General features: G+C 35.8%; 1 protein-coding gene across 7 annotated transcripts in view; it reads right to left on the bottom strand.

The window, feature by feature from the left end:
* The window catches only part of AKAP6 (A-kinase anchoring protein 6), a 497,045-nt gene that overhangs the window by 49,235 nt on the left and 431,475 nt on the right, over positions 1-16,335 (bottom strand). For all 7 annotated transcript variants that reach the window (XM_044933227.2, XM_044933232.2, XM_044933229.2 and 4 more), the window contains one exon: positions 6,402-6,617. In XM_044933227.2, the coding sequence (XP_044789162.2) occupies positions 6,402-6,617 (216 nt within the window). The remainder of the gene's footprint in view (positions 1-6,401; positions 6,618-16,335) is intronic.

Raw genomic sequence — 16,335 nt, forward strand, 5'->3', positions numbered from 1 at the left:
TCATGATGTACTCTGCATATAAGTTAAATAAGCAGGGTGACAATATACAGCCTTGACATACTCCTTTCCTATTTGGAACCAGTCTATTGTTCCATGTCAAGTTCTAACTGTTGCTTCCTAACCTGCATATTGATTTCTCAAGAGGCAGGTCAGGTGGTCTGGTATTCCCATCAATTTAAGAATTTTCCACATTTGTTGTGGTCCACACAATCAAAGGCTTTGGCATAGTCAATAAAGCAGAAATAGATATTTTTCTGGAACACTCTTGCTTTTTAGATGATCCAACAGATATTTTCAATTTGATCTCTGGTTCCTCTGCATTTTATAAATCCAGCTCAAACATCTGAAGTTCACGGCTCATGTACTGTTGAAGCCTGGCTTGGAGAATTTTGAGCATTACATTGCTAGCGTGTGAGCTGAGTGCAATTGTGCAGTAGTTTGAGCATTCTTTGGCATTGCCTTTCTTTGGGATTGGAATGAAAATTGACCTTTTCCAGTCCTGTGGCCACTGCTGACTTTTCCAAATTTGCTGGCATATTGAGTGCAGCACTTTCACAGCATTATCTTTAAGGATTTGAAATAACTCACCTGGAATTACATCACCTACACTAGCTTTGCTCGTACTGAAGCTTCCTAAGGCCCACTTGACTTCACATTCCAGAATGTTTGGCTCTAGGTTGGTGATCACACCATCGTGATTATCTGGGTCATGAAGATCTTTCTGTATAGTTCTTCTGTGTATTCTTGCCACCTCTTTTTAATATCTTCTGCTTCTGTTAGGTACATAAAAACTCTGTCCTTTATTGTGCCCATCTTTGCATGAAATGTTGCCTTGGTATCTCTAATTTTCTTGAAGTGATCTCTAGACTTTTCCATTCTATTGTTTTCCTCTATTTCTTTGCACTGATCACTGAAGAAGGCTTTCTTATCTCTCTCCTTGCTATTCTTTGGAACTCTCATTCAAATGGCTATATTTTTCCTTTTTTCCTTTGCCTTTCACTTGTCCTCTATCACAGCTATTTGTAAGGCCTCCTCAGACAGCCACTTGCCTTTTTGCATTTATTTTCCTTGGAGATGGTCTTGATCCCTGCCTCCTGTACAGTATCACAAACCTCTGTCCATAGTTCTTCAGGCATTCTGTCTATCAGATCTAATCCCTTTCATCTATTTCCATATAATCATAAAGGATTACCATATAATCATAAGGGATTTGCCAATCCAGGTTCAATGCATGAGACAGGGTACTCAGGGCTGGTACACTGGGATGACCCTCGTACACTGGATGATGGGATGGGGAGGGAGGTGGGGGGGTGGTTCAAGATGGGGAACACATGTACACCCGTGGCTGATTCATGTCAATGTATAGCAAAAACCACTACAATATTGTAAAGTAATTAGCCTCCAATTAAAATAAATAAGTTTAAAAAATATAAAAAATTAAAAAAAATTTTTTAAAGGAAAAAAAAATCATAAGGGATTTGATTTAGGTTATACCTGAATGGTCTAGTGGTTTTCCCTACTTTCTTCAGTTTAAATCTGAATTTGGCAATAAGTCCATGATTTGAGCCACAGTCAGCTCCCAGTCTTGTTTTTACTGACTGTATAGAGCTTCTCCATCTTTGGCTGCAAAGAATATAATCAATCTGATTTTGGTGTTGACCATCTGGTGATGTCCATGTGTAGAGTCTTCTCTTGTGTTGTTGGAAGAGGGTGTTTGCTATGACCAGTGCATTCTCTTGGCAAACTCTATTAGCCTTTGCCCTGCTTCATTCTGTACTCTTAGGCCAAATTCGCCTATTACTCCAGGTGTTTCTTGACTTCCTACTTTTGCATTCCAGTCCCCTATAATGAAAAGGACATCTTTTTTGGGTATTGGTTCTAGAAGGTCTTGTAGTCTTCATAGAGCCATTCAATGTCAGCTTCTTCAGCATGTCTGGTCAGGGCACAGACTTGGATTACTGTCATACTGAATGGTTTGCCTTGGAAATGAATAGAGATCATTCTGTAGTTTTTGAGATTGCATCCAAGTACTGCATTTCGGAATTTTTTGTTGACTATGATGGCTACTCCATTTCTTCTAAGGGATTCTTGCTCACAGTAGTAGACATAATGGTCATCTGAGTTAAATTCACCCATTCCAGTCTATTTTAGTTTGCTGATTCCTAAAATGTCAATGTTCACTCTTGCCATCTCCTGTTTGACCACTTCCAATTTGTCTCAATTCATGGAACTAACATTCCAGGTTCCTATGCAATATTGCTCTTACAGCATCACTTCATGCCAAATAGATGGGGAAACAATGGAAACAGTGACAGACTTTATTTTGGTGGGGCTCCCAAATCACTGCAGATGGTGACTGCAGCCATGAAATTAAAAGACACTTGCTCCTTGGAAGAATAGTTATGACTAACCTAGACAGCATATTAAACAGCAGAGACATTTCTTTGCCAACAAAGGTCCCTCTAGTCAAAGCTATGGTTTTTCCAGTAGTCATGTATGGATGTGAGAGTTGGACTATAAAGAAAGCTGAGCACTGAAGAACTGATGCTTTTGAACTGTGGTGTTGGAGAAGACTCTTGAGAGTTCCTTGGACTGCAAGGAGATCTAACCAGTCCATCCTAAAGGAAATCAGTCCTGAATATTCATTGGAAGGACTGATGCTAAAGCTAAAACCCCAATACTTTGGCCACCTGATGCAAAGAACTGACTCATTGGAAAAGATCCTGATGTTGGAAAAGATTGAAGGCAGAGGAAAAGGGGATGAGAGAGTATGAGATGGTTGGATGGCATCACCGACATGATGGACCTGAGTAAGCTCTGGGAGTTGATGTTGTACAGGGAAACCTGGCATGCTGTAGTCCATGGGGTTGCAAAGAGTCAGACATGACTGAGTGACTGAACTCAAGGAGTTATCTTCCCCTTGCTAAAGATTATTCTGATTGGATTTGTAAATTATTATAGATTATTCTGAGTGGATTTATACTGATATGGATTTGTATTGTTTTCATGGATTGTCTCATATATTTTAATTTGTATCAGTGGTAGGAAGTGAAATTCAAACTGTTCAAATAATGAAAATCTTAGTCCTCTATAATAAATACATCACAAATTCAGAACAATATTTTGGGAAATGGGATACTCTAAGGTAATACAGGCAGATGGTTCTGTTGACCAAAATGTAAAGCCTTAATCATATAAAGAAGTCAAAGCAACAAAATTCAAGCTTCTTTAGTTCATAAAGAAAAAAAGAAGGAGATGATAAATAAAAACATATGATTTAAATGAAAATTAGTATTACACTATAAAAAGTATACACGGAGATTAGTTTTATAGGTAACACAAAATAATCCAAAGTAAGTCTGTGAAAAGAGCTTGAATGTAGAAAGAACAAAGGGGAGTTGGTCAAATAATTATGTAATTTCAAATCCCGATGATAAGTGAGAAAGATGCTTTTGAGTTTTGTCTGTTTTAACTCCCAGAATTTAATAAAAGATCTCTTGCTTTCTTCCAGTTCAAAAGAGAGAGAGATTCATTATTTACCTAGTTAGGAGAATTAGAGAAGCTTACTTAATTGACATTTTTACTTTTATCTGAATTTTTCTGAATATTAAGGAAAGATTTTCCATATTTTGTCAGTATTAACTCTAAACTTGAAGCCAGTAATTACCTCAAGAGACCTAGCATTATTGTTCTTTGTATATTTTCATTAACTACACATTTTCTGGAGAAGGAAGATGTCTTGCTTACTTTTGAATCTCTAACACTGATTATTATTGAGTATCACTTAGAGAAAATTCATTTGTTTAACAAATACTACAGAGTACCTGTTAAGTCCTACACGCTATGTGGGGTTTTTAGAAATGTAAAGGTGAGGAGAAACTGAAATGTGGCTGTTTCCTTCAGACTAGTGGAGAAGATCAACAGTAATTAAATCATCACACAAATAGAAGTGACATGAAAAATGAGGAGGACTGGACAGACGATTAGGTGACGTCTCTTATACAAGCTATTTCCAAAGTGACTGATTAAGAAAATTCTACAATACAGAGACAGAGTTAGAGCCTCTAATTCTAAGTGCCAGAAGCTAGCCTGCCCTTTCAGAATGACTTCATTCAATACCTCATAGAGAATTTCCTTCAGAAATAACTTGAAGAAAAGAGAATACCATGGGGGAGTTCACATCATCTTAGAACCTGGAAAAACTAACCCTACCTTCAAGAACAAAGGTTAAAAGCCATCTGCTTGGTGATCTCATGAAAGTGAAATACTCAAATAGGAACATCATACTCAAAGCCATTTTTTTTGAGAATATGAACACTAAGAATTAATATAGTAACTCTAGACCCAATGCCAGAATGAAAGAAAATTATGAAATAAAAGAGTGTGTTCATTCATTTAGCAAATTTCTATTAAAATCTACTATATGCAGGTATGTCCCAGACCCTGGAAATACAGCATTGAATGCTCCTGTGCACAGAAGAGGATGGCACAGGCGCAGGGACACAGGATGAAAAAGCAAACAGATCACTTAGAGGCTTCTGAGTCTCTTCAAAGGCAGCCTCCGCATGGGTGAAATACTTGTTTGCTCAACAAAGCAACCTGGACTCTTTACCCAACCAACAGAGATCAGAAGTCAGAAACAGCTCCAATATTTTGAGGTACATGGTATTCACTGCATTGTTGACATTAGTGCCGCTTGCTACTCTTCTCTCCCTTTCTCGAGGACTGTCAACTTGTTTAGCACAGAGGACCTTATTTGCTACCTCAGGATTCCAGAAAACCTACACGTCCAGCATCCAACCTACAGAAAAGGGGAGATTTGGTCCACCTGTAGTGTTTATCTACCTCTCTGTAGTAGCTTGAGCCTCTAAGAAGTAGCCAATATTTCAAAGCTGAAGCTTACCTATACCACAGAAGTAGGATAAAAATGTCCACAGCTAGTCTGCAGAGGTCCACTCCTGCATCCCTGATCATATGATTTCAAGTAAATCTCCAAAGAAACACAGTTCTGTCTCCTCCAAAGCAGCCTGAATGCTTCTAATGTTAGAGCTTCTCCAGGGGCAATTGCTTTTTATGTAAACTTTATTAGGGTCACTACTATGCTTAGATGTTTCAAACTATAGATAAAAAATAACCTCTTTTACAAAAAAGGAAGAAAGAAAAGAAAGAACTCTAACTAAATAGCTTTACAACAGACAGGTCATTTTAAGAAAAGACATCCAATTATATAGAATCTGATTGCTGGTAATAACTTGGACGTCTTAAGAAATTTAGCAACTTCAGCACAAAACAATTGAAGTGAACTATTAATGATACAATCATCCCCTAGACTCAACGTAACTACAGTTGCAAAAAGAGTGAGAAGGCTTACTGATTCACTGTCCCTCCTGTTCCCAGTTCCCAATGACAAACATATCAGATAGCAAATATTAAGGCTTTGTTAAAATTAGAATTCATAGGAGAAGACTATTTTTCAGTGGCAACATTTGATTCAGTGGCAATATTTGATTTTTCAATTTTGAATCTTGGACTCTCTGAAAACATAGAACTGATGATATAAATACACAAGAAAAAATTTCCATTGTATCTATATATGTATGTATGTGTGTATTTCACTTATGTAAGTCAAACATGAGAATTAGGCCTTGAACTAACAGACACTAACTTCAAGGTCCTTTGGGGAATGCAATCTTATCATCTATAAATCCTTTCCCTTAAGGATATGAAAGTTTTCTGGATAAGTGTGTATTCTATATTATAATAAAACAACTCTAGTTATATATTTTTCCTTCATCTAGCAATAGCCTGAGTTTACAGTCAATTTGGAAAATTCTTAAAAGCAGTCCACACCTCTACTTTGAGCACTGCATTAAAACTCTCAGAGGAAACTTGCTAGTTCTCAGCAATGCATCTCTATTTGAAGGAGCTCTAAGAAGGAACGATGGAGACTGTTTTACACATGGACAGTGTGAATTACTATCATGGAAAGAAAAGGCAAGTGGCATACTTTACTTCATTGCCTTGTCTGTAGAGCATACACACAACTCTATAAGCTCTGAGAGTGGTAAGCCATCTCCTAGCAAAATCTTCATGGTGTATTGTATAATTAGCAATGTTGTTGGTGAAGGAATGATTGAAAGAATTAATGGCTTAGTTTGGTAAAGTTAAGTGAAGTCTCCATATGATTTCTCTAAAAGACAATGAGACTAAAATTCATCTTACTAGTAGGCAAATGAATCTCTGTGTTATGATAAATGGAGTTTCTTTTAGAGGTTGGAGATAACTATTCCTTTAGTTAGCAAAACCACTGTTAAGAGGAACATATTTTCCAAGTCCTGAAAGAATGTTTTTCTGAGAAAAGTGAGAGAGTATCATGATTTAAAAAAGAAACTATCACTCACAGATTCCTTTCCCATCTTCTTTTGCAGCCGTGTTTGCCACTGGACGGCTTGCATGACAATGGCTTCCCACCTTCTTTCAAGATTTACAATGATCAGCTGCATGGGCTGGTGGTCTGCGTTCAGGTTGCAGGTCTCCCGGTCATCCAGAAGATGTTGGCATAAACGCAGGATGGAGGCCACTCCGCGACGTCGCTGCTTGATTTCACGACAGAGGGACTGCAACGCAAAGAGGGACCAATCCATGAGCATTTACAGGACAGAGTTCCCTTAAACATACAACATCCTCTTCCATCATAATTTTAAATTGTAGGGATATGCTCAACCATGAATAAATGGGACAAGAAGGCCTCTGGAGTTACTTTTGGATTGCATATCTTCTACCCAAGTGATTTTTGCTTCATCTCATTCTTCTCCTCCTCTCCCCCGCTTTTTACACTTATTTCTACATCTAAAATGTTGGGTCTGTCTTTGATACCTAGGTGATTAACTTAATGAAATAAATCATTTAGGTCATATGAATGCCAAACAGATTGCCATGCTTTGTTTCAAGTTCATAGAAAACACAAAAGACAGAAAAGTCCTCCCAAATAAATGGGATATTTCCAAATTTTCTCCTAGATTCTCTGCAGCTAAAAGTTTACTTTTCTACTAACTGGAAATAAGTTAAATAAGATTGCAAAAAAACTGATATATAACAGCTATTATTTGAAAAAATATGGTAAGCAACATTTCTCTTCCGAAACTTGATTAACAAAGCAATAATGTTTTGAAAACAGAAATTAGGATACAGGATGATTATTGCATTATTTGTTAGTTGCTGTGTTTCTCTTAATAGACATTCACGCTATTTAAGAAGGATATGCATGCATCAAAATAACATTTTGCCCCCAGAAGCATTTGTATTGCTGCAGTGACCCTAAGCTGAATGATTCAAGCAAAATAGTGGGCCAACATGTCTTAAAATATTGTATCTTTTCTTTGCCTACGGATAGTGTATAAGTGATATTCTAATTCAAAGCCTTCAGGAGAAATGATTATATCCACAAACATCACTGAATTACTAATCTCCCTCTACTGCTACAATTGGACTGTTCTAACAGTTAACAGATTGCTTATTAATCAACAAGGGTAAACAAGACAATGCAATTTAATTTAGTGCTAGAGTTTTAATGCCTGAAAGTATTTGTGCTTAAAATGTTAATCTAGATAAGGCTTCATTAGAAGAAGTCTTAAAATGATTAAGTGCGGTTCACTGAAATGTGCAGAGTGGTAGTAGATCAGCAGGTGGACATTTCATACAGATGTTCCATTTATTGATATAATACATGCTATAGCCATTTAAACGACCCTAACTCAGTAATAGCTGGAATTCTATTATTTCTGTAATGAGAGAACCCTGTACCTTTAATATTTCTGAATTTTAAATAAGGAGAATGACAAATTCCCACACCTCTATTTATAGCAAAATATGACCAGGAATTTTATTATCCAATTTATACCAGTACAGCATTTTCAGTTATGTTTCTTGAACTTAGCCTTATTTATTTTCCTAGGGTTCATTACTATTTTCCTTATATAACTCCTGATAGAACCACCAGGTCTGACAAATTTCTTTACTGACACTATTCATTAGTTCAATGCTGAATGGAGGGAAACTCCTACACAATCAAAGATAAAACTTAAAGAGTCTACCAAAGCAACAGGCATTGTTTCCATCTCCTCCTCCAATTCTGCTGACTTTCTCTTTTACATGCTTTCTCTCTTTCCCTCTATTTCACTCTCTCACACACACACACACACATACCCTTCAATTTACTCTCTTGCTCTAGAACAACTGTTGAGCAAGTCAAACTATTAAGTCCACTTAATACCTGTCAATTTTTCACCCAAAGTGCAACACTTCAAGATGACATAATAATATAACCACTGGGATTGCTTCAGAAGAGTTTTATGAATATATATAGAGAAGATTTTACTTTTTGTTTGTGCTTGTCATTAATTTGTTAAAAAAGCGGGGGTTGGAGGCTAGAAAATCAAGAGATGTTCCATGCTGCCAAACTGGATCTTGCAAAATTCTCTTTTAAGTTGCCTAAAATAATAACTGCATTTCTACAGCCAAAAAAGAGTCCTGATGTTTCTTAGCTGAATGGGAATTTGCCAGGGATGGCAGTAAAGGTATGTGTGGTGTTAGCACAGCCGCATTAGGTGATATTTACAAAGCAGCCCAAACAGGCTTTATTCATCTCACAGGTGTTTTCAAAGTTCTGAAACAGGACATGTGAGGTGGCTAGGGGATATTTTCATAAAGCTGATTAGCCGTAACTTTTAATATGAATCTAGAATGTATCCAGTATTAAGTATCCAGATGATCCTCACTCCACATCTGAACCCCAGTCAGTTGATGGGTTTTAAACCATGTGTTAGGTGTTCTTAAAAATTGTTGACACTCAATATCAGATTTTTATGTCTCCATAATTCTGCAAATTTAAAAATTTAACTATCCAAAGAACTCAGTGTATATTCTAGATTAATAATTTATCCTGTATGCACACTACTTTAAAGAGGAGAGAGTAACACGGAGAATTTACAAGGAAACATATTTTTCAGTAATTTTTTACATCTAATAGATATAATTGATAAAATTACATTCTTTCACATAAATGTGTTTCCATGTCAACCATTAAAATATACATATTTATTTATAATCACAAACATATACTAAATAAAATCAGTGATTTGCTGGCAACGTTTCTTAGAATCAGTAGAGTTCACATTATTTCTATGATAAATGAGGTATAGAGAAATGTTAAATATAACTACATAGGAACAAAATGATTATTATAATTATTTTTGGCTTACATTTTTAGAGAAAAGCACTTTAAAACAGAAACCCAAGCTAAGCAATCTAAGTAAGTCTCAGAAACAAGATGAACTCATCCCTGCCTCCAGACCTCCTAAAATGTTTACTGTACCTTGCATCTGCTAGGCACTATTTCAGGCATGGAGGCATCAAAAAAGAGCAAGTTCCCACTCTCAAGAACCGAAAGTCTACTGGAAATGGACTACACAAATAAGTATGGTCCCAAGAATGATACAGAGAGGTAAGTGCTAAAAGAAGTTTGTGCCGGTTCCTATCAGAGGAGCCATGAAATGAGGGAGACAATGTGAGCCAGATTGTCCAAGTCAGGTAGCTGAGGTTACAAGGACAGAAGGTCCAGTAGCAAGTAGTCTGGGACACTGCGAGTACCAGGCATGTTGGAGAAAAGAGAGAATGGAGCCCCTGGAAAAGGAAGTAAAGAATGGAAAAATCTGGAAGGTTTTGTTATACATACACATGTATCTATTATTTTCCAAACTTTCTCCCATTTAGGTTGTTACATAATATTGAGCAAAGTTCCCTGTGTTATATAGTAAGCCCATGTTGGTTATCCATTCTAAATATCACAGTGTGTACATGTCAGTCCCAAACTCCTTAGCTATCTCTTCCTCCCACCCTTCTTTCCTAGTAACCGTAAGTTTGTTTTCTAAGTCTGTAAGTCTTTTTGCTGTACACCTGGAACTAACACAATACTGTTAATCAACTGTAATCCAATATAAAAAAATAAATTCTGGAGAAGATATGGAGAAAAGGGAACCCTCCAACATTGTTGGTGGGAATGTAAACTAGTGCAGGAACTGTGGAAAACAGTGTGGAGGTTCACCAAAAAACTAAAAATAGAATTAACATATGATCCAAAAATACCACTCCTGGGCATATATGCAGACAAACTCTAATTGAAAAGGGTACATGCATCCCTAGGTTCATGCATGCATGCATGCTAAGTAACTTCAGTCGTGTCCAACTCTTTGCAATCCTATGGAGGGTAGCTCTCCAGTCTCCTGTTGATGGGATTCTCCAGGCAAGAATATGGGAGTGGGTTGCCATTCCCTTCCCTAGGGGATCTTCCTGATCCAGGGATTGAACTCACATCTCCTGTTCTCCTGCATTGTAAGTGGATTCTTTACCACTGAGCCACCAGAGAAGCCCTAGGTTCTGCTCACAATAGCCAAGACATGGAAACAATCTAAATGTCCATTGACAGATGAATGGACAAAATGATGTGGTACATATCTACAGTGGAATATCATTCAGTCATAAAAAATAATGAAATAATGCCCTTTGCAGTAACATGGATGCAACCAGAGATTATCATACTAAGTGACGTAAGTATACTATTCACTTATAGAAAAGTGAAATATTTATTTCACCAATATGTGGAATCTAAAATATGACATAAATGAACCTATCTATGAAACAGACTCACAGACATAGGGAACAGATGGTGGCTGCCAAGGGGAGTGGGTAGGGGAGGGATGGAGGGGGAGGTTATGGTTAGCAGATTTAAGTTATTATACATGGAATGGATAAACAACAAAGTTATACTACATAGCACGGAGAACTATATTCAGTATCCTATGTTAAACCATAATGGAAAATAATATTTTTAAAAGATGTGTGTGTATATATATATATATACACACACACACATATATATAACTGAATCACTTTGCTATACAGCAGATTAATGCAATATTGTAAATCAACTATACTTAAACTAAAATTTACCATTTTAATTTACAAAAAGAAAAATTTGGAAGATTTTTCATTAACGCCAGTTTTGAAGCATTGTCCTTGATATCCAATGAGATCATGTTGGTTCCTAAGCATAATCATATTGCCTTCTCAGAAAAGTAGAGAGGGAAGAAGTGGGAAAGAGAATATAAAGAAGGAGAATAATCAACATGTCTAAGAGAAAAAGATTCCAAACGCCTTTATATTTAGTTATCATTATTATTTGGTAATCTTTAGTCCTTTTTTTCCTAAAGAGCTACCTTTGTTAGTATGGAGGTCATTGTCTTAGTATCACTTCAGAATCGGATTGTTGGAATATAGTTTGGTGTGATACTTTTAAGTCTCTAATGACCTACTTTATTTGCTTATTTTACATTTCTACTCAGTTTCTTCATGTTACTTTAAAAGTCGATTTGCTATAAAAGTTGAGAAGTCCATAAGCAAAAATCAAAATTCCTAAGTTGTTTTTTCCTTTACAGTTCACCAACCCTTTAAACATATCTTCTTGGACATGTTACAAGAGAGCTGTCAACAGATTGAAGGTATTTGTTTTACACTTATAAACTTGCAATATGATTTTCAATCCACTAATGGTGATACAAAGCGGTGTTTTGGTTTATCTGGGGGTTTTCTCCTCTCCTGACCTGTTCTATGGTTTCTTTGATAGCTGAAACTACTCATATTATGGAGCCAAATGTGATGTTGGTGTAGTTTTATTAATTGAAATAATAAATCAATTACTTTTTAAATTGTTATTTAATGGCTAAAAAAATTAATGAATCAATCAATGAATATATCTTTTCAGCCAGTGATAACTTTATATTATTCATATTTTCTTGATACTTTCCAGATTTTTAATATAATTAAGAATGCTGATTGTTTGAATACTATATTTTGGGATTTTATACCTTTTGGTTATTTTTGTCAAGCAAGTAATTTACCATCTAATGACTAACATGTTTGGCATTGTGCTAAATTAAATAGAAGCTTTGTTCTGAGAGAGTTTACATAGTAATCAAAACCTTGATGACTGTTTGGCAGGTACAAGGCATCCCATAATGTTAATGCCTATAGCCAACATGTGAGATGAATGTATAGCAGATGGGAAAAATGAGAGGCTATGATTGTACCTCTATGATTCTCCAAAAGATGCTTTTGGCTTGTTGGTTTGGAATCATCATTTGGAGGCAAGTTGGGAAAGATCACATGAATGATACTTCTTGTAGAAATAAACATTTATTAGGTGTCATTTGTCAAACACCATACTTTTCATCACAGGATTGGTACTGGTGGATAAGAGGCCAATAATATGATGTGGTACCTGATCTTAAGGGCTTGTAAACTGGCTGTAAAGAGAAGACTCTTGGCTACTCACAATAAGAGATATTAATACAGCACAAAGGTTTTTGATAAGACCTAACCCATCAAGTTATTGTAGGTTTTTAAATGAGGTAAGTGAGGTAAATGTACCTCGTGAACAGTGAGGCTGTGACCCAAAAGTAACATGGAGTTGATACACATACAAAATTATGGGCACTGGCTTTGAAGATGAGAAAGATCATTACCAGCTAAAGTAGATAAATGCTAGGGTTCTCCTCTTAGCAGTATTTTCTTAGTTATTTTTCACTAATCTCCAATACTAATGGCAAATCTTTTGTATATTTCTGTATGCTATGCATTTTCTTAGGTATTTCATATATATCAACTCATTTAATTCTCAAAATAGCACTCTGAGATCACATGAATGATACTGGCTTTTGAAGAGGGTCTGAGACATACATTACTGTCATCTACCTATTTTATAAATGAGATGATGGAGACACGAAGAGGTTAAGTATGTGACCAGTGATGACAGTTAATAAGTAGCAAAGGATTTTAACCCACACAATCTAAATCAAGAGCCAATCCATGAAACTAAGTCACACTGCCTTTCATAAGAGAGCTGAAGAAGCTTGCAAAATTTTGACATTTTCAGATCATCTCTGCCCCTGAGTCCTAATTAGAAGTGGTTGCAGCCATAAACTTACTGTCAATGATAGGACCAACAACTTGGTTCATATACCTGTCAGGGGTTTATCTTATACCCATTCCTAATCCTGCAAATACAGTAAGAATCAGTAAACTACATAATTCTTAAGCCCAGGGAAGTTAAGATAGCAGAGGTGGAAAAATACGAATTAATTCATTGAACAAATATTTAATAAACACATATTATAATGGGCACTGTTCTCAGTGGTTGAGACACATCAGTGAACAAAACATTCTGCCCTCAAGAACCTCATATTTTAGCAGACAGTGGGAGCTAATCTCTTTTCTGAGAAAGATGTAAATTATATAAATAATAAAGAAGAGATTTAACAAAAGTGAGAAACATTCATTAAGCGAATGATTAGCAAAATTTCCAGCAAGGGGTCCGGAGATATTTTGGTCCTGACAGCTCCATTCTTGAGACAATTATGTGCTTAACTATACCTACTGTATAATGTATGCTGCAAATAAGAATTTCCAACCTAGAATTGTAAAGGAGTAATTCTTCAAAACAGAAAAAAAAAAAAATTAAAACACCCCAAGTGAGGTATGAATGATGACTTGAATATTTAAATAAAATATGGACAAAAGACATCTTCATATTTTAACTGATTTCGAACTTAAAAGACATCAGCCAACACAGGAACTCAGCTCAGTTGCAAACTCTGGGACTTGATCTATATTGAAGCTAAATATTCTATAAGCATGCAGTGAAGTGCAAAAAATAGCAATTGAAAAATGACATGATTAAATGGCACGACATGCAATCATTTGCTCTCAATTATATCAATGTATCTTCTTCATTTCTAGGAGTCAGGCAGAAATATTGTTTTTTAAATGCCTCTATTAAATTGGTCACCAATAATAAAATAGATGAGAGTCCTAATAAGCTCATTTACATACCATACATCATACACTACAGAACTATTCTCTCCAAACAGTTTTACTCATAGATTTGTCTCCTGGTTGTCATGCGTCTTTGCTACATTAGCAGATTTTAAAAGCATAATACTGCCTTCAGGACCATTTGTAGAAAAACATTTGTGAAACTTTCCTAGTTAACCCTTGGCTGGGTCCTTATTGCTAATTATGGGAAAGGTATTGATATAATATCTTGGCTGTCACATTTTATTATGATGACAGTAGAAGCAGAATCTAGGTCTGACATTTTGGAAATACCATCTAATTGCAAGTCAGAAACAGAGAATGACAGTTTTAAGTAGATTATAACTTCTTGCAAAATAACAAACTGGTTTATTTAATGTAAAAGCTAGATTTTAAAAATAGCATTAAAGCCCCCTGAATTGATTCACCAAGCACACAGCTCTCTATCAGCTTCTTGAAGAGGGTCTGGGACGTGTGCCAATATAGTTTTAAAATTGTACATGACAGTGTAAGTCTAGATTCTAACGCTAAATGATTTCTTTTAGCCATTTAAAATCAAAGTATTTTCAGTGAACACTTTCATTTATAAGAAAAACCATCTCTCCTCTGTTCATCTAGGCTTCAGATAAGTGAAAGGCCATCTTTACCGCCTTGGCCTAATTAGCCTGACCTTTGACCTAGAAAAAGACCTTGTTCTTGTAATCTAGAATCCTCACCAATCAAGATGAATCATTAAGGGCCACAATGACTATTACTACTAAAAATTCTTAGACACCCTTTGATGAATGGTGTCATCGAAGGAAAAACCATTCTTTTAACATACTCATATTTATGTTTTAATGTTTATACCTTCATCTGTTTAAAAAATATTAATTCTATTTGGAAAGGAGTATTTCTATTCCTCTTAGCTACTTTTTAACTGTGGACCAAACTTCGTAAGCATTCTAACAAAGAAGACTCTGTGTTATTTCATGAAAGCTGTTGCTAGCCCTGTGTGGCATTCTTTAATTTCTTTGTGACTTACCCTACACTATGTTAAGTACTTTTAAATATGTTTGTTTTTAAGAATCAAGCTCAGTGGTCATGTGCTTAGTTCATATTCACATGTAATTAGTAATATATTGTATACTTACTTTTCTAAATTAACAATACTATTAAAATTCCAGACATATAGCACAATATGAAGATTAAGTTACTCTAAAGAAAACTGTGATTGCTTGTGTCATTACTAAAATGCTGGTATCTATTACAGAGTCCCTCTGGAATAAAGAATGCACTTTTGGCAATAATCTCCTAAAAACATGTCCATTATTGTTAAGATGCTAAACTAGTTTGCAATTATAGAAAGGTAACTTTTAGCAATAAGAGGGAAGGGGTGCTGGATGTAAATGCAACTTAGCCATTATACTATAAATACCTTTTCTGAAAATCCTACAGTCACTCTTTTCATAAGTAGATAAGGCATTAATTGCCATTTATTTTTACATTATTATATTTTGAAATCGTTTTACAATGCCCACTGTGCTTTTTATCTCTTACTGATTCCATGGGAAGTATTTTAAAATAATTCTGCAGAACAGAAGGTGATTTTCTTCTCTGGGTTATTTATGGATCCCAACTATCTGAACTCATCTGTGAGTTCAGGTGAAAGAAGAATTATCATAAAAAACCACACCTAGAGAATGAAGTACCATTCAGAAGGAAAGCCAGAGAACACAGGAGCAAAGATGACACATATGGAATTCCCAGGGATAATGTGGAACATGGAGAAGACAGATCATTGGACTAATTAATTTCACAAATCAGTCAACTCTGCTGTGTGATACTTTTCTAATGTTCTTACCCATACACAGTTGACTATTCCTCATCCATCTTCTCCACCAAATCCTATTTTTTTCAGACTTATCTCTGGCTAACCTATTTGTATTTCCTATGAAGCCACTCCTGGAACTCATCACAAAGCTCAGTGTTACTTGAAGTATAACAGCTAGGAACTGGTATTTCAGGGAAGTATTACTGCTATTCAAGAATCCTACAGATGGGAAGTAAATGAATTCAAGAACTCGAGGGACCCAACAAGAGTGCAGGAAGAAAGTTAGGCTATGGGGAATAACACCACTAAAAAAGTGGAAAATGATACTGGGGACTAAAGTCAACATTAGAAAGACCTTTCTGTTTTTTCATTTATACCTTCCTGACCTGGAAGAGGCTGAGATATAGCCAGCTCTATAAACTTCATATTTCTGATTTTATTTTCATAGCACCTAAAATAAATAGGACGCTTTCCTGTGGGCTTGGACCATTGGGAATTTGCTTCTTAGCTCTTTTCTTTGCGTTTGTGGAGGAAGCCCAGGGCAACTCGACTCCTTTTTCACTGGCTTTCAGTATTCCCAGATGAGCAGTAATACT

Source organism: Bubalus bubalis, chromosome 20 (genome assembly GCF_019923935.1).
Source record: "Bubalus bubalis isolate 160015118507 breed Murrah chromosome 20, NDDB_SH_1, whole genome shotgun sequence".
Taxonomy (NCBI): domain Eukaryota; kingdom Metazoa; phylum Chordata; class Mammalia; order Artiodactyla; family Bovidae; genus Bubalus; species Bubalus bubalis.